This window comes from Misgurnus anguillicaudatus, chromosome 1, assembly GCF_027580225.2.
Source record: "Misgurnus anguillicaudatus chromosome 1, ASM2758022v2, whole genome shotgun sequence".
Classification (NCBI taxonomy): domain Eukaryota; kingdom Metazoa; phylum Chordata; class Actinopteri; order Cypriniformes; family Cobitidae; genus Misgurnus; species Misgurnus anguillicaudatus.
In genome coordinates, this window is record NC_073337.2 from 22339781 (window position 1) to 22365381 (window position 25601).

The 25601-nt window shown below is 36.6% G+C and overlaps 2 protein-coding genes across 4 annotated transcripts; one reads left to right on the plus strand and one right to left on the minus strand.

Moving 5' to 3' along the window:
• On the minus strand, nt 1-19044 carry etnk1 (ethanolamine kinase 1). Of its 2 annotated transcripts, XM_073868217.1 has the most exons (9): nt 18771-19044; nt 15404-15663; nt 13688-13828; nt 13222-13239; nt 12121-12263; nt 7987-8070; nt 7734-7894; nt 3366-3439; nt 1-3281 (listed from the first exon to the last, which is right to left on the minus strand). In XM_073868217.1, exons 1-9 carry the CDS (start codon nt 18915-18917, stop codon nt 3209-3211), a joined length of 1101 nt encoding a protein of 366 aa, XP_073724318.1. In that variant the 5' UTR covers nt 18918-19044; the 3' UTR covers nt 1-3208. The 2 variants fall into 2 exon arrangements, with proteins under 2 accessions (XP_073724318.1, XP_055046495.2); XM_055190520.2 differs by lacking the exon at nt 13222-13239 and having other exon boundaries at nt 18771-19041.
• strap (serine/threonine kinase receptor associated protein) lies at nt 3337-25581 on the plus strand. Of its 2 annotated transcripts, none has more exons than XM_055190523.2 (10): nt 3337-3475; nt 21040-21164; nt 21280-21415; nt 21506-21587; nt 21716-21788; nt 21877-21976; nt 22082-22219; nt 22807-22943; nt 23059-23208; nt 24858-25581. In XM_055190523.2, exons 2-10 carry the CDS (start codon nt 21053-21055, stop codon nt 24917-24919), a joined length of 990 nt encoding a protein of 329 aa, XP_055046498.1. In that variant the 5' UTR covers nt 3337-3475; nt 21040-21052; the 3' UTR covers nt 24920-25581. The 2 variants fall into 2 exon arrangements, with proteins under 2 accessions (XP_055046498.1, XP_055046497.1); XM_055190522.2 differs by lacking the exon at nt 3337-3475 and adding an exon at nt 20666-20875.
• The last annotated feature ends 20 nt before the right edge of the window (nt 25582-25601 follow it).

Consider the following 25601-nt stretch of genomic DNA (forward strand, 5'->3'; position numbering starts at 1 on the left):
TCAAATAAAATATGTAGAATTTTATTTCTATTCAAATGATTTGAAGATGCAACACTTTAGGATCTCATCCCCTACTTTAAAAAGTTGAGTTATTCACAAAGTAAGCAAAGATTCTTTTACAGTTTCTTTACAGCTGTACACATACACCACTTGCATGAGGCAGGTCTGTACAAAGTTAACCCAAACTTTGCATTTTAATTGGCTGAAAGTTTCAAACTACCCATCGCTGTTGTAAATAAATGCTAAAGAGTGCAAAGATATCATCAGTTAATCTCCATAACAGCTAACTGCAAAAGTGATACATTTTCATATTTAGGATCATTTCTGGACATATTGCATTCACATTATCAAAATAAAAATGTAGCATTCTGTGTATGACTGTTCAAAAAATGTAAGTGATAGATTGACAGCTCCAAAACTGGAACTGGCGTGGAAAAAGAAGCATACTTCAAAATACATAGCGCCTGCTTTTCACAGTTTCTAATATTTACAGTATTGTACGTGGTTGTGTGTAACAGGCAAACTGACACAGGAAAATGAGGTACGTGAGGACGGCCAGGGGCGCGAAGGCAAGCACTTAAAGGCATAGTTCACCCAAAAATAAAAATTCTCTAAGGAAGATATTTTGAGCAGTTTAGAGTATTTGAGTCTGTAAATAAACCATTTTTGAGCACCATTGACTTCCATTTTTTTCTTACTATGGAAGTCAATGGTGCTTCCGTTTCTTGCACCCCAAAATAAAAAAATCTCTCATTTCATTTATTAAAAAATTAATTGTTACAAATGTGTATAAATGTCTTGATGTATAAATGAATGTGTTTGAGCAATATTTGTAACCAAAACATGTTAGAGCACCATTGACTTCCATAGTATTTTCTTTTCTTATATGGAAGTCAATGGTGCTTCTGTTTCCTGCTTCATTACAAATATATGTTCCTTTGTGTTTATCAGAGATATTTATTCAGATTTGTAGCAATATAGGGGTGAGTAAATGATAACAAAATATTTATTTTTGGGGTGAACTGTCCATTTAAAGGGATAGTTCACCCCAAACTAAATTTCTCATTTACGCAACCTTAATTTGTTACAAACTTTTGTAAATGTTTTTGTTCTGCTGAAATTACAAATATATCTTCCTTTGTGTTTATCAAAACAAAGACATTTATACAGATTTGTAACAACACGAGGGTTTGTGAATGATGACAAAATATTCATTTTTGGGTTAACTGTCCATTTAAAGGGATAGTTCACCCCAAAATAAAAATTATTTAATTTACGCAACCTTAAGTTGTTATAAATTTGTGTAAATGTCTTTGTTCTGCTGAACACAAATATAGATATTTTGAGCAATGTGTGTAACCAAACCATTTTAGAGCACCATTGACTTCCATAGTATTTTGTTTTCTAATATGGAAGTCAATGGTGCTTCTATTTCTTGCTTTATTACAAATATCTTCCTTTGTGTTCATCAGAACAAAGATATTTATACAGATTTGTAACAACATGGGGGTGAGTAAATGATAACAAAAAGAAATTCATTTTTGGGTGAACTGTCCATTTAAAGGGATAGTTCACCCCAAAATAAAAATAATTTCATTTACGCAACCTTAAAATGTGATCAACTTGTGTAAATGTTTTTGTTCTGCTAAACACAAATATAGATATTTTGAGCAATGTTTGTAATCAAACCATTTTTGAGCACCATTGACTTCCATAGTAATTTTCTTTCCTACTATGGAAGTAAATGGTGCTCCGGTTTCTTGGTTTATTACAAATATCTTCCTTTATTTTCAGTAAAACAAAGAAATTGTACATGTAACAACTTGAGGTTGAGTGAATAATAACATTATTTAAAAAGAAAATGTGTGTGGGGCTGAACTGTCCCTTTAAATCTCAAGATCTGAGGTTTGCAATAGAAAATGACACTGTTTATATTTCTATGCTTTAAATAACTACTGAGTAACATTTATTGAGCTATCTGCATGTCATTTCTGCAAAATAATTACATAATTTACATAAATGATAAAGTGATTTATTACAGTGATGCTTAATACGCGCGATAGGGGCAAATAAAGTGTTACCGAAATCACAGCTTAAATTTGTTTGCAAACTAAACAAAAAGGGGCAGATTTAAAGTAACAAAGTAAGGACTGATTTTGTTCTCAGCTTGTGCAAAGGCGCCATAGCTATGCTGTTGCGGCACAAGTCGAGTTAAATCGATAGCTTAGTGCATCTAGCAGCCGATACAGTCGATAAGGCCTTTCTGGAATACATCCGATAAAAAGAGCTTTCCCGAAACCTCCCAGACACGCACGCAGGTCACTGTCGCTCCATTTAAATAAGTATAAAAACCTTCTTTCAAACAGTATTTTTTGTCTACGCTGAAAAATGTGCAATATATACAAGCTAGAAATATCAGCACTTTGGCGTGGCCGGCTCATCCGACTACTACTAACGTCCCAAGCACCGCGCTGAGAAAACCGATGAGAAACTTTATGAATTCACAGTGACAGGATGAAGAAATAATCTTCATTCAGAAACAGAGACGATGCTTCTATTGGTCCCCCAAAGCTGGGTCGGAAAGCCGACCCTCGTGGGAACAGACAGGCCCGAAGCTCAGTGTTTAGACAGAACCAAACTATCCATACAGTAAACCCATCATTTCTATACAGTACACAGATTTCTCCCATTTAAAGTTGTGTAAACAAGTAGGAATGACCTTTTGGGTGATAGCAGGTTGCTGAATACCAACCCAGCAGACTTTTCCTTTTCGTTATTATAATAATATTTGAAGTGGTATCTGGGGGTTTCTTTACTTTTGGATTCTCCAGGGCTTTTTCACATATATGGGAAATACAAGGCCAAGCCGATGATATTGTGCATTGTAGCAAGTCGTTTGCTGGCTGCTTGCTCGATTGGCAATATCACTCAATTGAAAACGTCGCTACAAATAGGGCACTGGGATGATGACTTTCTCTCTTAACCAGCAGATAAATGCGTGGAGGGCTTAGGTTCTTGGTTTTCTACCACACTGAACCAACTCGATGAGGCGTTGGGTTCAGAGATGATCGGGGCTTATCTAAAACGATATATATTTAGACAAGTGCATACAGTTCAGTTTACAAAACCGAAGAGCGTTCCAGTTAGTATGTGTGTCCACCAGGGGGAGCTCTTCTCTAGAGAGTAACGCAAGCTGTAACCTGAGAGATTATTCTGGAAGGTTCAGTGACATGACCTCTGGCTTCATCTTGAAGTACTGGCTGAAACGAAGCACTGCGTATCTGTGAAAAAACAAATGTGATGGTGAAGTGTCAGGGTTAAAGCTTCGCTTGAACGTTTATGTTAAAAAGCAAGTCAAATCTCACCCCAGGAAGTCAAAGTCAATGGTTGAGTACTGAGCCTGGATTAACGCCCACAGTCCCCAGAAGAAATGAGACGCCTGGGGAGAACAAAGAGGAAGAATCCATTAAAAAAAGTGAGGATATCTATTATGCATGTTGTTTTGCATGTATTTTTATTGCAAATATCTCAGTGTGTACTTTATATAAAACTAGGGTTGCAAGTTATATTGAAAGTTGGGAATGTTGCAATACATATTTCACAATGATTTGCAATAACTGAATGATTTTAATACTTCAAAAAGTTAGAGTTTTAGGTCAATAGCAGAGAGACTTGAAAGACAGAATGTGAAATATGTATTTTTAGTTTTTAAATATGTGTGACCTGGGCCACAAAATCTGTAATAAGGGTCTATTTTTTAATCAAATAAATAAGCTTTCTTTTGATGTATGGTTTGTTAGGAAAGGACAATATTTGGCCGAGATACAACTATTTGAAAATCTGAGGGTGCAAAAAAATTTAATATTGAGAAAATCGCCTTCCAAATAAAGTCCTTAGCAACACATATTACTAATAATAAATAAATGTTTAATATATTTACGTTAGCAAATTGATTAAATATCTTCATGCACCATGATCTTTAATTAATATCCTAATACATTTTTGGCACAAAAAACAAATTTTGACCCATACAATGTATTGTTAAATATTGCTACAAATTAGGGATGCATAATGATTAATCACGATTAATCTATAGCAGAATAAAAGTTATTGTTTACATGCATAAAGATCAATCATGATTAATCTATAGCAGAATAAAGGAATAAACCCCAAGAAGGAGCTGGTTACCAGTGGGTTACTCCGCTTCGCGTCGTGCCTAACAACGCCCCTTAGCTGTTATAAAATGCACTGGTAACCCAACGCTTCGAGGGGTTTATTGCGTTTATAAAACGGTTACTTCATATGCATAATGTTAGCGGGATTTTATAAAACAAAACACAAATAAGTTGTATTTATATTAGTACAAATATTACTCTTCCGCCAAACAAAGTATTTCCTCAGAATCAAGTGTGACTGAAACAGAGCGCAGTTCCCAACCAACAGAGAGATGCAGCAAAGACACAATGAAAATATGATTTAAGACTGTGGTGTTTATTTTATAAATCATCTAATTTATATATTAACATTTATATTGTGCTGTTGAAGTGATGATCAAATATGCTTGGAAGCATGCTGAACTCTTTCCCCGTCAGCGTTTTTTTTTTTTAAAGTTGCCACCCAGTTTTAGTTTAATGCCTTGCAGAAAAATTATCTTCTTTAAATAAACATAAAATATCAAATGAAAGAACAGACCATCCGTTTTCAAACAAAAACACGTTTCATCCTACCTTCATTTGTTCTCTTATGACCTCTCAAATTTTTTCAGCTAAAAGCGGAGATAATTCCATTTTTGTGAAGAACTTTTGTAAGAGATCAGATTCAGAGCCTGATGAAAACACGCTGTTTTCAGTGTTGAGTGAATGCGTCAGTGTTTAAATTTGGTAAGATCGCCACCCAGTGGATAATAGCGGACGTACGAACTTGAGTTATAAACTCCTCAGACAACGTTTTCTCTTTATCGACGAGATGACTCAACAATATTTATTGACATTTACCTGGATATCGCCATTAATTGTGCAATTGTAGACAAATAAAAAATATGATTAAAGACTGTGGTGTTTATTTTCATAAATCAGTACGCAGCAACAGTGGCGAAGTGATACTTATGTAATGTGGTCTAAACCGTGAGGTTACCGGTGTATTTTATCACGGCTTAGAACGCGTTTCAACCAATCAGAATGAAGAACCAAAACTGCCCGTTTTATAATAAAAGTTTTTGTTTACATGCATAACGATTAATCATGATTAATCTATAGCAGAATAAAAGTTTTTGTTTACATGCATAATGATTAATCGCGATTAATCTATAGCAGAATAAAAGTTTTTGTTAACATCATATATGTGTGTGAACTGTGTGTATAATAACTTTGTATAGATAAATGCACACACATGCATGTATATATTTAAGAAATGTTTACGTGTGTATATACATTTGTATATTTATGTATAATTTATATTATATATAAATACTTAATATATAAAAAAATTGTTTTTGTTAAAATTATACATGCATGTGTGCATATTTATATATATATATACATAATTATTATTCACAGTTCACACACACGCACGCACGATGGGTCACATATTTTATTATTATTACTATTATGATTTTACAAACTTAAGGCATTATTGTATCGTATATGTCGTATAACGCATCATTTAGCAAGTTACTGCATATGGCATTTTTCTTCAATATCAAGCTGCCCTTGTAAAAACAATATTTTTACCTTTTTATTGAGTTTACAGCTTCTACCCGACATTAGAGTTCACAGCAACAGCATAAGCGTTGCTTAGAAACATTCGAACTACGCCTTTGAAAGGGAACAATGTGTCCTTTAGTAAGCCCATTAAAAAGAAAACACAGTACTGCACAAAAGTTGCTTGTGTTGATTCTGGAGAACCGACAGCAAGTTAAAAGTTATAAAAACGTAGCATATAAAAACCCCAGTGACGAGGCTGAATCAAATCTTTTACCCATCATGTGAACAAAAATCACGGGTAACAATAAAGACTCTATTCTTACAGAAATGTCTTGAATAGAATGATCTCTCAGCAAAGTCAGACCTTTGTAAACATTATTTATTGGTTTTACTATTATATATCCAAAATTAAGATGCATACATTTGTTCATTAAAGGAATAGTCTACTCATTTTCAATATTAAAATATGTTATTACCTTAACTAAGAATTGTTGATACATCCCTCTATCATCTGTGTGCGTGCACGTAAGCGCTGGAGCGCACTGCGACGCTTCGATAGCATTTAGCTTAGCCCCATTCATTCAATTGTACCATTTAGAGATAAAGTTAGAAGTGACCAAACACATCAACGTTTTTCCTATTTAAGACGAGTAGTTATACGAGCAAGTTTGGTGGTACAAAATAAAACGTAGCGCTTTTCTAAGCTGATTTAAAAGAGGAACTATATTTTATGGCGTAATAGCACTTTTGGGAGTACTTCGACTCGCCTGAAAAGTCCACTCCCTTCTCACTCTCATAATAGGAGAGGGAGGGTGTTACTGCGCCGAGTCGAAGTACTCACAAAAGTGCTATTACGCCATAAAATGTAGTTCCTCTTTTAAATCCGCTTAGAAAAGCGCTACGTTTTATTTTGTACCACCAACCTTGCTCGTATAACTCGTCTTAAATAGGAAAAACGTTGATGTGTTTGGTCACTTCTAACTTTATCTCTAAATGGTACCATTGAATGAATGGGGCTAAGCTAAATGCTATCGAAGCGTCGCAGCGCGCTCCAGCGCTTACGTGCACGCACACAGATGATAGAGGGATGTATCAACAATTCTTAGTTAAGGTAATAACATATTTTGATATTGAAAATGAGTAGACTATTCCTTTAAGCTTTACATTGTGCTAGAGAAAGGGATGCAGCTGATTGGCTCGTTCACTAGAAGGCAGGACTTCGAGCTTCCCTAGAGTTAAACATTTGATTTTTACTGTTTTGGAATCCATTCAGCTGATTTCCGTGTCTGGCGTACCACTTTTAGCATACTAAAACGCACTGCCTGAAACTAGTCCCCTGCTCTTGAAAGTAACCAAAGGGACTACTTTCGGGCAATGCGTAATATCATTGCGCCTTCTACAGCTACGTTACGGCAGCAAAGTCCTTGATTATTACACCAGAAAGAGAGTATAGTCCTAGCCATATCTGCCTAGGAAATCACAACTTTTAATTTTTCTTCAGTCTTAGTACATGATGAAAGTACAGAAGAGTCAAGTTTTAAATAGGAAAAATATCATAACTCTTTGTTTATTTTTTTTTGGGCGATGCTAATGGTCTAATCAGATTCAATGTATTATGCTAAGCTGTGCTAAAAGTGGCACCGCCAGACCCGGAGATCAGCTGAATGGATTCCAAAACGGTAAACATCAAATGTTTTACTCTAGGGGAGCTGGAAAATGAGCATATTTTCAAAAAAAGTTGAGTGTCCCTTTAAGATCCATTTTTTACTTATTACAGTAATGTAATCCGAACTGTGAGTTTTGTGATCCGTTGCACCACTAGTCACAATAGTGACCATAAATAAATTTTACATTTTCTATAGCTCTAAAAATGTAACCGAATGTTGTTTTAGTCCACTTTCTTTTCCATATATACATTTTTAATTGTCGATTTTTCAAGGGGTTGCTAATGATTTGTATTTTTCATGTCCGGGAAAATTTGGGGACTCGTATCTGTAAATGCTGCCTGGGACGGTAGTTGAAACTACTCACCAATGCAAAGCGGTTGACTTGCACATAGAGCACCTCAACTTCAGTATTGGACACGTCTGTGCCCAGTGATTTGTACTCTTTGTATGCCTCCAGATAGGCCCTAAGCCATTGCAACTGGAGTTCTCGCCCAGGATACAGGCTGTAGTCCACCTCATTCAGACCTGTGAAACCATACACAATCACTTACGGTCACATTCCGACAACCCTGTTAAACGAGTTTGTCAACTTTTACATAATAATGGCATAACATTACCTGCAAATTCATTGAAGTGATTCCCAATGTCAAAGGCTTGGTAATTGTACCCAGCATATTCGTAGTCAATGAATTTGACATTTCCTGTGGGGTGGAAACCAAATATGAATTAGTTAATGAAAAACGCATGGGCGATGTCTTTTAAACCCTTTTTTTTTCTTTTTTACTGTAACAATCTATGCCTGTATTAGCAAACCAACACTACATGGGGTTTATGCAATTAAAATGACTGATCAAATGACATCTGTGTAAAGGAGTAAGGATTTGCATTCTGTTGATAGGCATGAAAGAATACACAAATGGATGAATCAAACAGATTACATGCACATGTAAAACAAACAGCATGTTATATTTGAAAGAGGAAAAGTGGGAAACTTGCAATAACAACTGTGATTTTATTTTTCGGGAAATTATAGGTGAAATGTAATTGAATTTCTGCTCTGTTTGTATGAGCATCCCAAAAGGCAGGGGTATATTGTTAAGGCAGGACTGTATTGTTTGCTGATGGGGAGAATGTTTGGAAAAACGATAGTGCCCAAAAAGTGGGGGGAAATCTATAATTTTTAATGCCTCTTCAGGTTATATTAAACAATAAAAAAAGTAAAACACTAAACTTGAATAAAAGGCCATAGCGTAATGAGAATCTGGGTTTTATTCAAATATACGAAAAATGCACAGAAGACAAAAAGCGCACAAGTAATAAAGCATGCATTGATTACAATTTTATCTGTTATTAATATTTGACGATCTTCCTTTGTGGGCTTTGCCTTTAAAAATTTGCACGCATGTAATTTTAGTCAAGCCTCCTTAAATTCTTCCCAAAGCTGAGCCTCAGTCTATACTCTATACACACCCATGCAAATTTTTAATGCATTTTAAAATATTTGAATAAACAGCAAAAATTCATCACTATATTTCCGATTTTACTGAAGCACAGAAACGGCAAACTTCAGCTTCAACCGAAAACAAGTACCATTTTCTCCCCGATTCCAAAATATGAGTGTGCACGAGTTGCCATTGCAAGTTTTCAGAGTTTTCCGGGAAAAATCTGGTCTGGTGAAAGAAAGAAATGCATACACAGTCTTATCATCTAAAAGGAGGAAACACAACACAGTAAAGAAGATAAAGAGGAAAAAAGAAATTATTCACATTAGAGTCGCGTGTACAGCTTTACAGAATGCCAAAAACGAGACCGTCGTTTTGCAAGGCCACAAGGTTGGAAAGACAGGAGATAAAGAAGAGAAAATGGGCATCGTAGTGACACACAGTTTGTATAGCAGTGGTCCAGCAAGCAATGACTTTAATAATGTCACTTAGTGATGTGTGGACGGTGCTGACTTCAGAATACAAAGCCTTACTCCTCTGGTGCAAACTAAATTTAGTTTATTATAGTATGTATAGTATTTAGTATAGTATGTGTTCTCTTAAAGGGGCCATATCATTTTTTATTACTTTTTATTTAAAGGTCTACTTATAATATACTTGCGTTCCTTTATCAAAAATTATATTTAAATTATTAATTCATCTAAAAAATTTTTTACTGCAGACTCTTTAGTGTCTTATAATAATTGGGCAGGGCAAATTTCTGATCACCTCTGATGCATATAAATAACAATTTCTCTTTAATTTAATCATGTTTAAATTAGGGCTGTCAAAAGATTAATTGCAATTAATCACATACAAAATAAAAGTGTATATAATGTATATATAAATACACACCTATATGTATAAATATAAGAAAAAAATTTTATTTTTGAATTTATATAAAATTTAAATAAATTTAAAATTAAAAAATAAATGCATTTAAACTTCATTTTCTATTATTTTTTATTTATTTTTTATTTATTTATTCATTTATTATTTAAATAAAAATATATAATGCAAAAAACAAACTTTTATTTTGTATGCGATAAATCACATACAAAATAAAGGTTTGTGTTTGCATAATATTTGTGTGTGTGTGTGTGTGTATTGTGTGTAATTGAATGTATATATAAATACACACATACAAGTATAAATTTAAGAAAAAATATTTGTTATATTTTTACATATAATATAAAATATATACAAATCTAAATAAATAAAAATAAATCAATGAAAATAAAGTTAAATATTTATACATACATGTGTGTATAAGGAAAAAATATTTATATTTTTTAATTTTTATATAATATAAAATAAAAAATATACAAATCTAAATAAATAAAAATAAATAAATGAAAATGAATTTAAAATTAAGAAATAAATACATTTAAAATTAAAAAAATATTTACTTATTTTTCATTTATTTATTATTTAAATAAAAATATATAATGCAAAAAAACTAAATTTTATTTTGTATGTGATTAATCACATACAAAATAAGCGTTTGTGTTTGCATAATATTTGTGTGTGTGTGTGTGTGTGTGTGTATTATGTGTAATTATTATGTATATATACATACACACATATAAGTATAAATTTAAGAAAAATATTTGTTATATTTTAAATTTTTTATATAATTTTTTATAATACATATAATATATACATACACACACACACACACACACACACATAAGTATAAATTTAAGAAAAATATTTATATAATTTTTTATAATTTTATAATATTTTTTATAGTATTGTATATATAATATATACAAATCTACATAAAGAAAATAAAGTTAAAATTAAATCATAAATAAATAAATAAATATATAATGCAAACACAAACTTTCATCTTGTATGTGATTAATCTTTTGACAGTCCTAGTTTAAATGTATTCACTAGCTAAAAACATACAATTTTGAGTTTGAACGTTACTAGTTAGTATTTGTTTTTCACAGTACATCAAGCTCCTCTAAAGATGAAAAAAATTTTAATTCCTTATGACATGACCCCTTTAAAAGCAACCCACTGCTTGGTTGTTTCAAATGTGAATTTTGTTTACGTGTGTTGGCCTTGCATTCCAAGTGCTCTAAAGCTTACGATGTGCAAGAAAAGTTTGATTGACATTGGACAGAAGTGTTGGTCTACAGAAAGAGACACGTGAGGTGGTTACCAGACCCGGTGGCGTCCTAGCGGGACACACTGAACATCTCCAGTCAGTGGCTATAGCCCTGTGCAGCAGATGAAGAGATTTGGCAAACTCACATCTGTCACAGAACACACACAGCTTCACTGCAGAGAGGCCATTGGGCGCCTCCCCTTTAACAACAAACACGGCTCATCTCACATACGCACACCCCCGCAACACAGCATCCCCATTGGTCGAATAGCCAGCCAATGAGGCCGCGATTTACTGCCTCTATGTAAATGCCATGGTGGCTTCCTGAGCAGGTCGAGCCTGTGGGACTCTCAAACTTATTTGACTCCCTGAGTGACTACGAATAGAAACAAAAACAAAAACAAGTACATCTTGGCGATTGCGAAACGCTCTTTACTTTCTCTGTAGCTCTTTGTGTACAGGAGGCAGAGACAGAAAAAAAAACACATTTCATGTTTTACTGTGAAAACTGTCTGCGTTTTAAACGCTAGTAAGAGGAAGTGGCTTGGCTTTTTTTCTACAAATGTGGCCTCCTTCCTCTCCGAAAGTTATGGTTTGTGAAGTTTAAATACAAACAAGTGCCCAAGGTCGTAGCTGCCTCCAAACCCTGTTCCCGAACCAGACTTCCATGACCGAATGTGTAATCTATTGTTGTGAATTATTTACTGGTCCAAGTACAGTTTTAGGGCAGCTGGTACCTTTAGGGCTTCAACAGATATGTGATTATCAGTTAAGGACGTATATGGCTTTCTACTACGGCTATTTTCTCACTTGCCCACTTTCTTCCAAGTCACCCGCATTCACTCCCAACCTGTCCGGTATCCCGGGACAGGCGCCAGTCTATACAATATGAAGATTGTAAACAGCAACAATGCCCAATGCACAACACAAACATTTGCTTTTGATATAGAAAACACACAAAAAAAAACACAATTTATGGAAACCGGTGAATTCACCTGGTCCATTGATGAAAATGCCATTTTAAGATCTTTTAGGGAAGGGCATCCATACTAAATTTAGGTGAAAACACTTAATTCAAGCCTACCTGAGGCTGGGGGTTGGGGAAACAAACTCTGTGGCTGAACGTAGCTGATTGGTCTTGTAGGACTCACCTTCCTTTTGGTTGTAGATGATGTTCTTACACAGCAGATCGTTGTGGCAGAGAACGACTGGGGAACCCAGTTTAGAAAGGTTCTGCTGAAGCCAGATCATCTCCTCTCTGAGACAGGTCGCGCTGGGGACCTCGCTGTTCAGCCTGCAAACAGAGCACACGGGAAGTTGAAATATCGTTCACTTCGTTAAAACTATAATCAAATATTTGGGAAGTTTCTGAAAGGTCATGAAGGAGAATAATGGCATGATGTTCCTATAGCTCAGCTGGTAGATGGTAGATCATGGATTTGATCCTAGGGAACATACAATACATACTGATAAAACATATACCTTGAATGCAAGGTAAGTCACTTCAGATAAAAGCGTCGGCCAAATGCATAATGCAAATTTTGCGATTTTGAATATGGCATATGGAAATATAGCCTAGGAAAAATATGATATCCCCAGTGTTGAATAACAAATAGGATTGTCACTCCATTTATTTAAACGAAATGAAAATCATGCTATAAATTACACTTCAAAGTTGTCCTGTGATGTAACGCAAGTCGCAAGTACTTTACTAGTGGTCAAAAATGGCTTAATGCGTTATTTTCTATATTGTATGCTAAATAGCCTGAATGCAGTTTTCATGATCATTTACATTAACTGAATTAAAAGGGATTAATTAAAATAAATAGTCCCAGAACTTCCCCTTCTATGTACACTTCTATTCAACATGCAAGCATTTATTAAAACATGCTCATATTTCTGCATTGTTTTGAGTGGGATTGAGTTAGGGCATGCCTCCCTTACCGATTAAATGATGATATGTTATGAATGTAAACACACAAAACCAAAACTAGCTTCAACACAGCCATGAATTCAAGTTAGTAGGAAGACCGAGTTATTTTGGAGTATAGTTGTGTGAGTATATAAATAGTTAAGTAACCACAGAGACACTGTGTGTTTGCAAAAACACTTAAAGGCAACCCATCACACTTTCATCAAAATAATTAGTTGCAGTTTCTAGGCCAGTAAGCCACAACCACATTGCATCCCTACAAAGACTGCTTTAAACATCACGGCAAGGCATTTTCCAGATAACGTAAAAATCTACTTGCCTTATGAAAAATTCCCACCTGCAAAATGAATCAGAAAGCATTGATATATACATTGCCGTTCAACCGGTTTATAGATTGACAGCTAAATGTGTGTTGTCATGTACTCGTACTTGATACGTGGATCTCTGCACGAAGCAGAAATTATGACAAGATGAGTCATGTTACGTTGGGTGGCTATTTCAATCCACAATGAGAACGGTTAGCGAAATGTCAAAAATGAGAGGAATCTAGTACATTTTATACGTCACTGCCAGTTAATGTGCGTTGTTTGGCAGTCGGTACGAGTACTTTAATTATCGCACTTTAAAGATGTGAATGTCCTGTGACTGCTTTAATACTGCCTTAAGACATTATTATACCTGAGGGTGTGGTACTGTGCACAACTCCCTACTTGTTTTATTTCGCAGAAGAAACGCCTTAATAAAATTTGCAAATAGATAAAATGTTGCCTTCCAGCTCTTCTCACCTCTGGTCCTTCTCAGGGTCATTAAAATGTGAAGGCACAAGGGAAAAGAACTTGGTCATCTTTATCCAGAGGTCTGATTGGGGCACCCAACCATTATGGGCATGTATGGCGTGGTACTTAGCCATCTGCCTTGCAATGTTCCTGTTAAAAAAGCAAAATGTATGTAATACAGTGTAATATACAATATGATAAATTCTCGGCCGATGTTGGAGCCGTGTCCTACTTAAAGGGCCAGTTCAGCCAAAACTGAAAACGCTGTCCTCATTTAGTCAACTACATTTTGAGGTTCTTGTAGTTGTTTAATTTATGCATTTATGTCTTAAAGGGACATTCCACTTTTTTGAAAATATGCGAATTTTCCAGCTCTCCTAGAGTTAAACATTTGGGTCTGGCGCTAGCACTTTTAGCAATGCTTAGCACAGTCCATTGAATCTGGTTGGACCATTGGCATTGCGCTAAAAAATAACCAAAGAATTTTGATAGTCATTTTGGTTACAGGGGACTATTATCGGGCAGTGCGTAATATCACTACACCTGCTGTAGCCATGTTACATCAACAAAGTCTTTGATTATTACACCAGAATGAGAGTATAGTTCCTAGCCATTTCTGCCTAGAAAATCGCAACTTTTAACTTTCTGTCGGTCTTAGTACATGATGTAAGAGTCAAGTTTTAAATAGAAAAAATATTGAACTATTTGGTTATCTTTGGTTGTTTTTGGCGCGATGCTAATGGTTAGATTCAATGGATTGTGCTAAGCTATGCTAAAAGTGCTAGCGCCAGACCCAGAGATCAGCTGAATGGATTCCAAAATGGTAAGAATCAAATGTTTACCTCTAGGGGAACTGGAAAATTAGCATATTTTCAAAAAAAAGTGGAATGTCCCTTTAAGCTTCAATAAGGACTAGGGGTCGACCGATTATCGGCACCGATATTGACCATTATATGATTATAGGTCATTTTCAAAACCAATTTCTGGCACTTTTTATGTTATTATTGCTACTATTAATATTAATGGTATTATTATTAACAGTTCTCAGAATTAAAGTGGTTTAAAAGCACCATACCAATATTTATATATAAAATCGGTCGACCCCTAAAAAGGACTCAATCTGTTTCTGAAACATATGAGCTGTGTGGGGAACAGGGCAAAATTTAAGTAATGTAAGTTACCATTTTGTTATCGATATTTTGATATTTTGTATGAAAATGAAGATTAATTAAAAACATAATTCAGACTGCTTTGTGAAACTGAATTAAGCAATTTATTACAGAAGGCCCTAAAAGCTCCACTCCACTTTTTTCATAATTGCATGTGTGTTCTACTGAAGTCGGAAATGAATGCTGCTTTTTAAAACTACCCCTTAAAATGAAACTGTTTAAAATAGCTTATCGGCCAGCACTTCTGCTATCACCCTGCTAACACAGTAGCCTTGTTCTTTCACAGCTGTCTGAGAACTCATACACATTGGCAGAAGGCCTGGGCAGCGTGTGAGCAAGATTGCAATGCGTCACTGGTCGTCTTAAGAGATTACTGGGTGAAGGTTGGGGTTTCGAGACGGACGTCTGCCTAGTTAATGGTCAACGTCAGTCAATCTCCTTCACACTAGTTCTTAATCAATTAGAGCAGTATTACGAAGGACAACAATGTTCTGGCCTTGATCCGACTATAGAGAATGAATGAAGACTTAAATTAATGTTTTTGATCTTTTCCCACCTGAACATGGCAGGGCTGCGGATATGTTCGGGTTCCAGGGCCATACCCTGCAGAAACTCATAGCACAGGCCGTTGTTGAAGGTGCAGTAGAGGCGTGGCGCACACCGATGCGCCTGGAGGACACGGAAGCTCTTGACCTCGTTCTCCCGGTCCACGAAAAGCTCCGTCTTGTTCCCATAGACGCGAACCAGGACCACCTCCTGCATGGAGCCACCGACGTAACAGCCAATCAGCTTGTTCGTAATGCCGTCAGTGAAAAACTGCGAAAAGAAGCAAAGAGTGTTGTTATCGACTAGCGCAGATGGTTTGAGGTTAACCTTTTAAGAGATGCATCAGAAAACCTTTGTTTGCATCAGCATGTTTGTTAGTTCCTTTTGCATTTATTTCACTCTGAAGTCAGCAGATTAATAAACTCGCACTTTGCAAGATTGGAAAAAAGGGGAATTTAAATGTCCGACCAGAACAAATGTTTATATTAAAATATTTCTACCCATTATAGAAAATTGGGTAGTGAAGGGAAGTTCCAAAGAAGAAAAGCATGAAATGAGTTTGGGAAAAGACCGAAGTCAAGGCTCAAACTTGGGTATGTCAAGGCACTGCTATGGCACCAAATAGTTCAATGCAAACTTCTTTGCCCTAACAACACGGATGTTTGACAGCTGATGTCTAACAAAACACAATTATCCTCAATGTTAGTTTACAAATAAAGGCGTTTGAATCAGATGTCACTTGAGTTTATTTAAATTGATGACAGCAACTCCATGTGACAGCGCTGAACAAATTTGCATTGTCTAACTAATGTAAATGAAGCATGTTTGGGAAACCTAGCATTCCAGGGCTCAATTTTCTCCACTATGTGGAAGGGATAGTTCACAAAAAAATGAAAATACTTTCATCATTTACTCAGTCTTATATTGTATAAATTTGCATAAAAGAAAGATAATTTGGGGAATGTTTAAAACCAAACCAATTATAAGCCCCACTGACTTCCATAGTAGGATAAAAGAATACTATGGAAGTCAATAGGGCTCATTATCGGTTCAATGGCTGTATTTTTTATTCTGTTGAACACACAAAGAAAATATTTGTATAAATGATATTAAGCACAACGTTGATGGTACCCATTGGCATCCATAGTTGGAAAACCAAATACCGCTGAAGTCAATGGGTACTGCCAACTGTTTGCTTATTAACATTTCGCAAAATACTTTCTTAGGAAGCGATGGCAGAATTATTATTTTTGGGTGAACTATCCCTTTATTGACAGTGGGTTAGGAATTTTATTTCCGCCAGCGTCAGAGGGGTCTGGCATGTGCTGAGCAACCTGTTTTGTTTTTAGGTTCATTAAAACAACCCAAAACGTATCTTATTACTTTCCCACATGTAAGCAGGTTACACCCGTACCAGTTTTGTTTATACAAGGAAATAACTCTTCCGCACCTCATGCCAAGCCTTGTTCGGCTAATCGGCTTTCAAGAATTACAGATTGCTGACTTTTAATTTGGATTTTTATTTAAAATAAGTATTTTTAAAATAAGTATACTCTTACATTTATTAACTTATTTTAAGAGAAAATATTGGTACCAAAATTGTTGATATGTTAAAACGACTAACATGATCTCTTCAGCTGTCAGAATGAAGGAATTATTATTGTAAAATCATCAAAATCATATTTATATTTTAACTGGAGGAAGTTCAATCAAACGCTATAACTAAGCATTTGAAAAAATGTATTTAAGGTTTCGAGACGGGCACAGGGCAAAAGGAAAGATTTCTATTGCCATAGTACCGAGCACCAAGGCAACAGAAACCTGAACCGTCACACTGCAGACTTTCAAAGCTGTGGTGGTCAATAGTAAATAATACATGCAGGTTCCTATATTATTGGACTTCCAAGAAAACCTAAGACAAGTCAAGTGCAAGATCCAACACAGATTTCAGGAAATATAGGAATGCCTGCACGATGCGTTCTTGGAATCGTCAAGAAATAACAGTTCTGCGAAATGGGTTGAACTTTTTCAATCAGTACACAAGGCGTTTGCCCTCTCAGGTTTACGCCTCAGGTCAATCAATGATGCATGGGTAGTGTCACATTTACATTCGTGCATTTGGCGGATGCTTTCATCCAAAGCGACTTACAGTGCTTTCCAAATATACATTTTATGTGTTCCCTGGGAATCTAACCCATGACTTTTGCACTGCTAACTACTAATACAGTGCCAATTTAAAACGAATCATGCCACACAGCTATAAATTATAAACTAATTTTAGAAATAAGGAATGTTGATACTGCATATCTGTATAAGTCAAAACTTTAAAGCAGTGGTCACCCAACACTGTTCCTATCTACCTTCCTGCATAATTTAGATCCAACCTTGCTTCAGCCCATCCGCCTTTAATTTTTAGGTAGCTGTGAAAAGCTTGATTAGCAGGTTCAGGTGAACTCTCTAGGGAAGTAGATCTCCAGGAATCTGGTGATCCACTGCTTTAGAGATTCAAAAATATACTTCTATTTATTGACATTAGGTCTCTGTAACTAATCTACCCAGAGACATGCAATATATCAGAGATATATATCAGCGATATAGAGACTCATTTATATTATTTACTGATTTAAAGATAAGTCAGTATCTTTATTATGACAGTATTATGACGTAAAGGACAAAAACTAGGTCAGAAAAACGTGTCTAATAAGAAAAACAGTATTTTTATGTTTCAATTCAACCATATTGCCTTACCTGCATTATCATATATACAGCAATTAATAATCTAGATAATAATTACACATTTATAAACTATGTTTTGTTTTGCACGTTTTGGCACCTTAAAACCACAAAAGTGGAGCGTGCACACACACACACACACACACACACACACACACACACACACACACACACACACACACACACACAGAAAGAGAGAGAGTGAGAGAGAGAGACTTGTATTTCATCAAACTCGTGTACAGTAACATCTAACGTTACATTATAAGCTACAATATATCAAACTGCAGAGATCATCCGCCCACACATTTCCCGTTGCAATATTACTATAACAATTCATCTTTCTATTACATTTACCGTTTTAATAGCCTAAGAATTGTAAATAAATGAAACAAACACACGTTTTCATGAATAAGAGCATTGCAAGACTACCGCTTTGACAGCTCGCATTGGCTCGCTTTCGCGTCTGTGTCGCGCGCCATGGTGCAGTTGGGTCCATCTGGTGACGCAGCTCAGGAATTGAAGACTCAACTTGGCCTTCTGCGTTATATAACGCGTGTGCATCTAGCTTTTGTCAGCTCGTGCCGGCTTTTTGCCGCACTTGGAGCAGTCGAGTTTTAAGCATTAAGGGAAAGTGTGGGAATTACCTTCATTTTGACCTCGGAAGGTTTCCAACGGGGTCTGAGCGTCTTGATCAATTTCAGGGCTCCGGCTCTGTAGTCGTGCTCGTCCACCGTCACGTCTAATTTAGGAACCAGCGGCGCGCATTCGGGAACGTGAATGTAATTGGCCATTGCTTTTAACGATTGCTTTTACTGGTTCGATACTGGGTAAAGCTCTGGTCGACAGCAGGGAAGATTCAATGAATGCGATCATGTAAAGATGGGTGCGGATTTGAGCTTGAGCGTTGCACGGTTACGCCTCCTGTGTTCATGAATCGTTCTTTTGAACTGGTTCTTTTGGAATGATTCCCTTGTGTCGATTCGTTACATGTTTAGAATTCACTCGACTGTATAACATTTGTTTGTAGGTGTGTTAACCAATACTCGCTAAGCGTATGCTTTAATAAGTAGAATAATTTAAATGAGAAATACGTGTTTCGTTTAAGTGATGGTTTGGGGGTTCGATTTATTGAATCATATGTCCAAACGAACCGAATCTCTTAAATGAATCTGTACTTTTAACGCTCGCGGATAATCCCACCCCTGGGTGTTAAGAGACCGTCGCAGTGCATGCTGGTACTGTATGACTCACAAGTTGCTTTGTATTTGCATCAATAAACTTTCAGCGTTACTGTGTAACTAAGGTAATATAGGTAAAGATGAATCGGTGTTTGCTTTTCTGTTTTGATGTCACAAATAATAAAATCTGTGCTCACGATTTATAGCCATTTACTGGACACAGACTGACCCTTAGCAGATGTTCAAAGGATCAGAAATCGTCTAAAAGTCATTATATTTATTGATAATGGATTTTAAACGCATATATATATTATCATAGAGTATGTCAACTAATATCTGTTATAATTTATTTCTTTTTCAACATATTTTGTTGGTCTTTCTAGAAACTTCTCTGGGCTGTCTCTCAGGAATATGTCCCATGACACTAACTACAATGAGATGACACGTCAGTTTGTTATCACTGGATGTTATGTAACAGCAGAATTTGTCAAATTAAGGTTCGGACAGATTGTTTCCATTTGGATGTTTATATGAAAACATTTCTGGCCGCATCCTGTCCAGGTGTATCTGTCGGGATCACAGATAAGGAGAAACAGAAGCGCACTTATCGCTTTTTGCTTTACATTGTTATTCTACAGGGGCGCGGCGTAAAAAGTTTTCTTCATAGACTCAATCAAAGGTCATTAGGTTTTAGAAATACATAACAACATTACATCATGTAAAAATTGCATTCAAACATATTTGCGCCACGTGTAAGCATATTAAATAAATATTAAAACAAAGTGAGACCATACAATGGATCCCAGAACAGGTAAAACTTGTTATATTGTTAATCATATGACGGCTTTTTGTCATTTTCAAATATTATTTAAAATGTAAAAAATTTAAACTTTATCTGTTCCAAACCTAGCTTTATTAATTATTTTGTAAAAAATACATTAAGATATAAAACATTAAAAAACAAACAACACAAATCTAAACAATGTGTTGAAAATGTTGTTTTTAGCAGAATTCCGAGCACTACAGTTTGACGAAGAAAACACTTCTGAATTTAAATATATACAAAAAAATGGTATGGGAAAATTATATAATTACAAGCATATTATTTTTTAATAAAAAATATACTTTTTGTAATTTAACTTAACGTATATATGACCCAATCAGTTCGACAATTTTAATAAGATAACACATTTAGGCTAAACACAATATCTTTACGTAAAACAGCCAAAATAAATAAGCTATTATTACTTTAGAAATTAATTTTACTTCCAAGGAGCTCTGAAATACTTCCCAAATGACGTCTAAACGTGTCACGTGACCCGTTGCTGACCAATCCCGTGGCGCCGCGGGCCGGAAATGATGCACGTTCTTCACACCACCGCTTCCATTATGTTCCTGTATCGTTAGCGAGGGCTCGAGTTTAGCTCGCACACACACACTCACACGCACGAGTTGCACTTTTGTGTAGCTGGTGGCACAGCACTGTAGCTGGGAGTGCAGCTCGATCCTCCCCAAAGCTTATTTTGGCCGCGTAGGACTGTTGTGTGTCGTTGTTGTGTTGCCTTTGCAAGGTAATGATTGATTTCCTAGCTAGCAAAGCTGCTGTTAGCCAGCCCATCTGTTCCGCTGAATGGATGTGTATAAGAGTTTGACACATTGTAAAGTCTGTGTGTGTATAATAAAGTGAAAGTCAATGTGAATAGTCAGGTTTTCACGTTTCTTTACTTCTCTCCAGGTCTCCAGTGAGTATGGCTATGAGACAGACTCCTCTCACCTGTTCTGGACACACCAGACCTGTTGTGGATTTGGCGTTTAGTGGAATAACCCCTTATGGATATTTCCTAATTAGTGCCTGTAAAGGTATGTCTTATATTTTTTCTGTTTGTGGTTCTTAGCTAACCACACTAAAAAGTAAAGTCTTTGTTAAATCTCTAGTCTTGGATATCCACATGTTCATTCTTTGTGTGCATTTCAGATGGCAAACCTATGTTGCGCCAAGGGGACACCGGGGACTGGATCGGGACATTCTTGGGTCACAAGGGTGCCGTGTGGGGTGCCACCTTAAATAAAGAAGCTACGAAAGCAGCTACGGCCGCAGCAGATTTTACAGCGTAAGGACTAAGAAAACCAATTTTGGGGAAAACTGCCCAAGCAAAGATTTTTTAACACCGTTACTGTCCCTTTTAATTTACCTTTGGCAGAAAGGTGTGGGATGCTGTCACTGGAGATGAGGTCCTCACCCTGGCACACAAGCACATTGTAAAATCTGTAAACTTCACACAGGTATTACTCGTGTTTAATACAATAATGATGTCACTTGATGCATGTGCCAATAAATGACATAAGAAGAAGAACACACACTTAAAACCAGTGACATATGCCCAATAAATATGCATTTGCTTAATCAATAGGACAGTAGCTGTCTCCTGACTGGCGGGAATGATAAAATGCTGCGCATCTATGACCTCAACAAACCTGAAGCAGGTATGAAGAGTAACATTTGACATTTCTAGGTATATCAAGACATTCCCAATACCCAAAATAACAAAGTTATATGACATTTAAATTGCAGAACCCCTGGAGATTGCAGGCCATACCTCTGCGATAAAGAAAGCTCTTTGGTGTAACAATGACCAACAGATTCTTTCCGCTGCCGATGACAAAACTATCAGGTGAGTGCAAAATGCCTTGCACGATTAGTGTGCACTATTGACAACCGGTTATGCGTTATATGTCATTCTGCATTGGTTTGACTTTGTGTGTGCTCTTGTGTGTAGACTTTGGGACAAGAACACAAAGGAGGCAGTGAAGACACTGTCGTTTGATGCATCGGTTAGCAGCATGGAGTATATTCCTGATGGCGAGGTTCTCGTCATCACTTACGGAAAAACTATCGCTTTCTATAAAGCCCACAGGTAGACTGCTGACAGTGTATGTTTTAAAGGTCACCTAATATGAGAAAATCACTTTTATATGTTGTTTGAACATAATTGTGTGTACAAAGCCCCCCGTAATGATAAACATCTCCTCACTCCTTTTTTGATATCCCCGTAAAGCCTCAACAGTATTATGGGACAAGCTGTTTAACCAAACTGACATCACTTTGCACAGGCCCCGCCCACAGCCGTCAAAAGTCCACAGTTGGGTCATAATTTCTATTTTATTTATACATAATTCATTACCACATTCATTATGAATAATGAAGTAAGGTGATTGTCATATTAAAAACTGCATGTTTTCAGTATATAGATAACAGTAAATAGGGAGGGAAACAGCAGCTCATTTGCATTTAAAGGTATTTGGACCTGAGACTTCACACAGGGACATTCTGGGCACACCTAAGATTAATATTACATCTTTGCCATATTAGGTGACCTTTAAAACCAACCTCCAATATGTAATATCATCCAAATATAACCTTGGGGACTGAATTGGAAGACAAACTGTCCTTAAAACTGTACTGAGAGCTGATAAATCTCAATCCAATGTCTGTTGTCTTCAGTTTGGATCTGATAAAGACTGTAGATGCCCCTGCTTCTATTCACTCGGCCTCTCTTCATCCCGAGAAAGACTTCTTTGTTGCGGGAGGAGATGACTTCAAACTCTACAAATATGACTATGGTACCAAGGAGGAAATGGGTAGGAATATTTTTGTTTTGTACAAATATAACTTAATTATTAATCAAACCTGTAGTGTATGAATTGCATGAGCAAATGTTATGAAAACATTTCAATGATTGTGTCTTCCGTTCAGAGTCATATAAGGGACACTTCGGGCCTGTACACTGCGTGCGATTTAGCCCTGATGGAGAGCTTTATGCCAGTGGATCAGAGGATGGTACTTTGCGTCTGTGGCAGACTGCTGTAGGGAAAACATATGGCTTGTGGAAATGTGTCCTGCCTGGTGAGTTGTTGGTTTTTTGTATGGCCTCCTGGTTGCCGTATTGTTCGGCACTACTTTTTCCTGATTGGTGGTTCGTATAATTAGCAGTGTCTTCTTAAAATGTATTTACAAAAAGATACAGTCATGTGCAAAAGCCACCATTACCAGCTTTGTTGTTTTAGCAAAGTTTTAATGTCCATCCATATTTATTTTTCACTCGTTTTTAAGATACATACAGGAAATACAGGAAATGTGTACACAAAATTAAAAACAAAACAATTTTAAGAACTTAATGTCTTCTTCAGACACCAGTCAGTATTTAGTGTGACCTGTCTTACATACACATCTTGAGACCTGAAGTCATTCCGATTTTAGTCATTTCGATTAGGATTTAATTTTATTTAGGTTTAAGATATCCTGCAGCTGCCTGCTATTGCTCAAGTGAAAGGGGAGTTACCCTAAATACTTGACACTTTAGCTTATACCTTTATACTGTTTATAATACTACATACACATTTCCTGTATTTTCTGGTTGTGTTCTAATAATGAGACTGAGAATGAATTATTTATGATCACTATACAATTGCAAAAACAACAAATCTAATGGTAGCATGGTGGCCTAGTGCTGCGTTCACACCAGCCGCGGTAGCAAGCGCAAGTGATTTCAATGTTAAGTCAATGTGAAGACGCGTTAACATGAATGGTGCTTTTTGTGCATTTTGCGTTTGACGTGAATTTGGTCTTGCGCAGCAAATGAGGCGTTTAGCGCGGTAGACACGATTCCGCCTCATTGGCGTGTCTAGTTCGTACGAATTGAGCGTCTGGCGCGTTACGCGCAAATGGTGCTTTTTGTGCATTTTGCGTTTGACGCGAATTTGCGTCTGAAGCCGAGTTGACAAATTTGGTAGATTCGCGGCCCATTAACCAATTAGGAGCCTGCTTGCTGCTGTGGCGGCAGCCCCGCCTGAAGTCACTCATGGAAGAACGCTTGATGTCCGTGAGCAGTCACCCGGAGCTATACTACACAAGTTCTTATTTCTATAGAGACAGGAATAAAAGGACCTCGCTTGGAAGAGTGTCAGTGACGACATTGGGCAACCTGATAAGTTGTAAATACACATTTTACTTTTGAGTCATGTGACGTTTATCGACCCACGGCATTCCTGCCGTTTTTCAAACTATTTTCCCCCTATAGTAAGGTGACCAAATACAAACCGGTAACTCTCTCAATGAATGCACAATTAACATCAGCCATCTTGCAAACAGACAACCGCATAGCACTTGCCCCTCCCACAAGAAGCGGATTTCGCCTTTGACGCGCGTCAAATGCTTGCTGTTTCTGTGCGTCTACTTCGCTCTAGACGCGTGAATGCATTCAAAATGTTCAAGCGGCAAACTAGACGCCTTAAACGCGGCTGGTGTGAACCCACGGTAAGACTTTTGCACAGTACTGTATATAAAAAATTATGATTTTTTTTCCCTATAGCTAGAAATTAGGGAAATATAATAAAAAACAATCTTGCTAAATGAGTGAAAGTGATTGCCAAATATGGTAGCCTGTACTCGAAATGGAATTGAATAAAAGCTTCTGCCTCATGAATATGCAAATATTCTATTTATGTAACATTGCACATCTCACAGAATTCCCTATAACCTCCCATCTCTTACAGAGGAACTTACATCTGAGAATTCTGAAGTACTATACTGCCCTCCAGCAGAGATCAAGGCCTAAGTGTAAAGACTGAGAGAAGAAGCCAAAGGAGGAGAGGTCACGGGAGAGGTCAGGGGACGGGATGGGTCAAGCAAACCACACCCCAGCAGAGTGCTGTGCCACCACCCTTCTTCACTTGAGACGGACCGTACTGCCGAGCATGACTTTGGAGTGTGGCGAATAAAAAAACGAAACGCGCACACATACACGCACATTGTAGATACGAGCATCGGGATATGGCGGTAGAGCTGAGGGTGCTAGCATAAATGCTAATCCTCTAGCTGCCTGCTTTGTCTTTGATGCCCACTACACACCGGTCAGCTCCATACATAGCGGTCTGTTTCTGCAGCACTGTGATCACTTTGGTTAAAATTTTGCTATTTTGTTTTGGTGTTACAACATGTGCTTTTAGTACATTTGTTTCTTTTTCAAGGGAATATATGCAAGAGCTTGTGTACAACTTGATGACATCTCTCAATGGAAGTGGTCTTGAGGAACGTGTTATTCAATTGTAAATCAATACTAGTGTGAACTTGTGGTAAATGTTTTCCCCATGAGAGAACTTGAATGCTGGAAAATATGTAAAGCTTAAAAGTGACTTAAGTTCTGTAATAATTTTGTCTTTTGTTGCAACGTGACAAGTTGTATCATTTGGCCAATAAAATGTTGTTGATATACCTTTATACATCTGCAAAATTCTTTA

What these genes read in the sequence shown, in the direction of transcription:
- etnk1 (XM_073868217.1), bottom strand. Translation starts at nt 18,917, where the DNA reads ATGGCCAATTACATTCACGTTCCCGAATGCGCGCCGCTGGTTCCTAAA. An exon ending in CTTCCGAGGTCAAAATGAAG is followed by an intron (nt 15,664 to 18,770) that starts GTAATTCCCACA and finishes TTCTTTTCGCAG; the next exon opens with TTTTTCACTGACGGCATTAC. An exon ending in CATCTACAACCAAAAGGAAG is followed by an intron (nt 8,071 to 12,120) that starts GTGAGTCCTACA and finishes TCCACCCCACAG; the next exon opens with GAAATGTCAAATTCATTGAC.
- strap (XM_055190523.2), top strand. Translation starts at nt 21,053, where the DNA reads ATGGCTATGAGACAGACTCCTCTCACCTGTTCTGGACACACCAGACCT. An exon ending in GCTTTCTATAAAGCCCACAG is followed by an intron (nt 22,220 to 22,806) that starts GTAGACTGCTGA and finishes TGTTGTCTTCAG; the next exon opens with TTTGGATCTGATAAAGACTG. An exon ending in TGGTACCAAGGAGGAAATGG is followed by an intron (nt 22,944 to 23,058) that starts GTAGGAATATTT and finishes TCTTCCGTTCAG; the next exon opens with AGTCATATAAGGGACACTTC.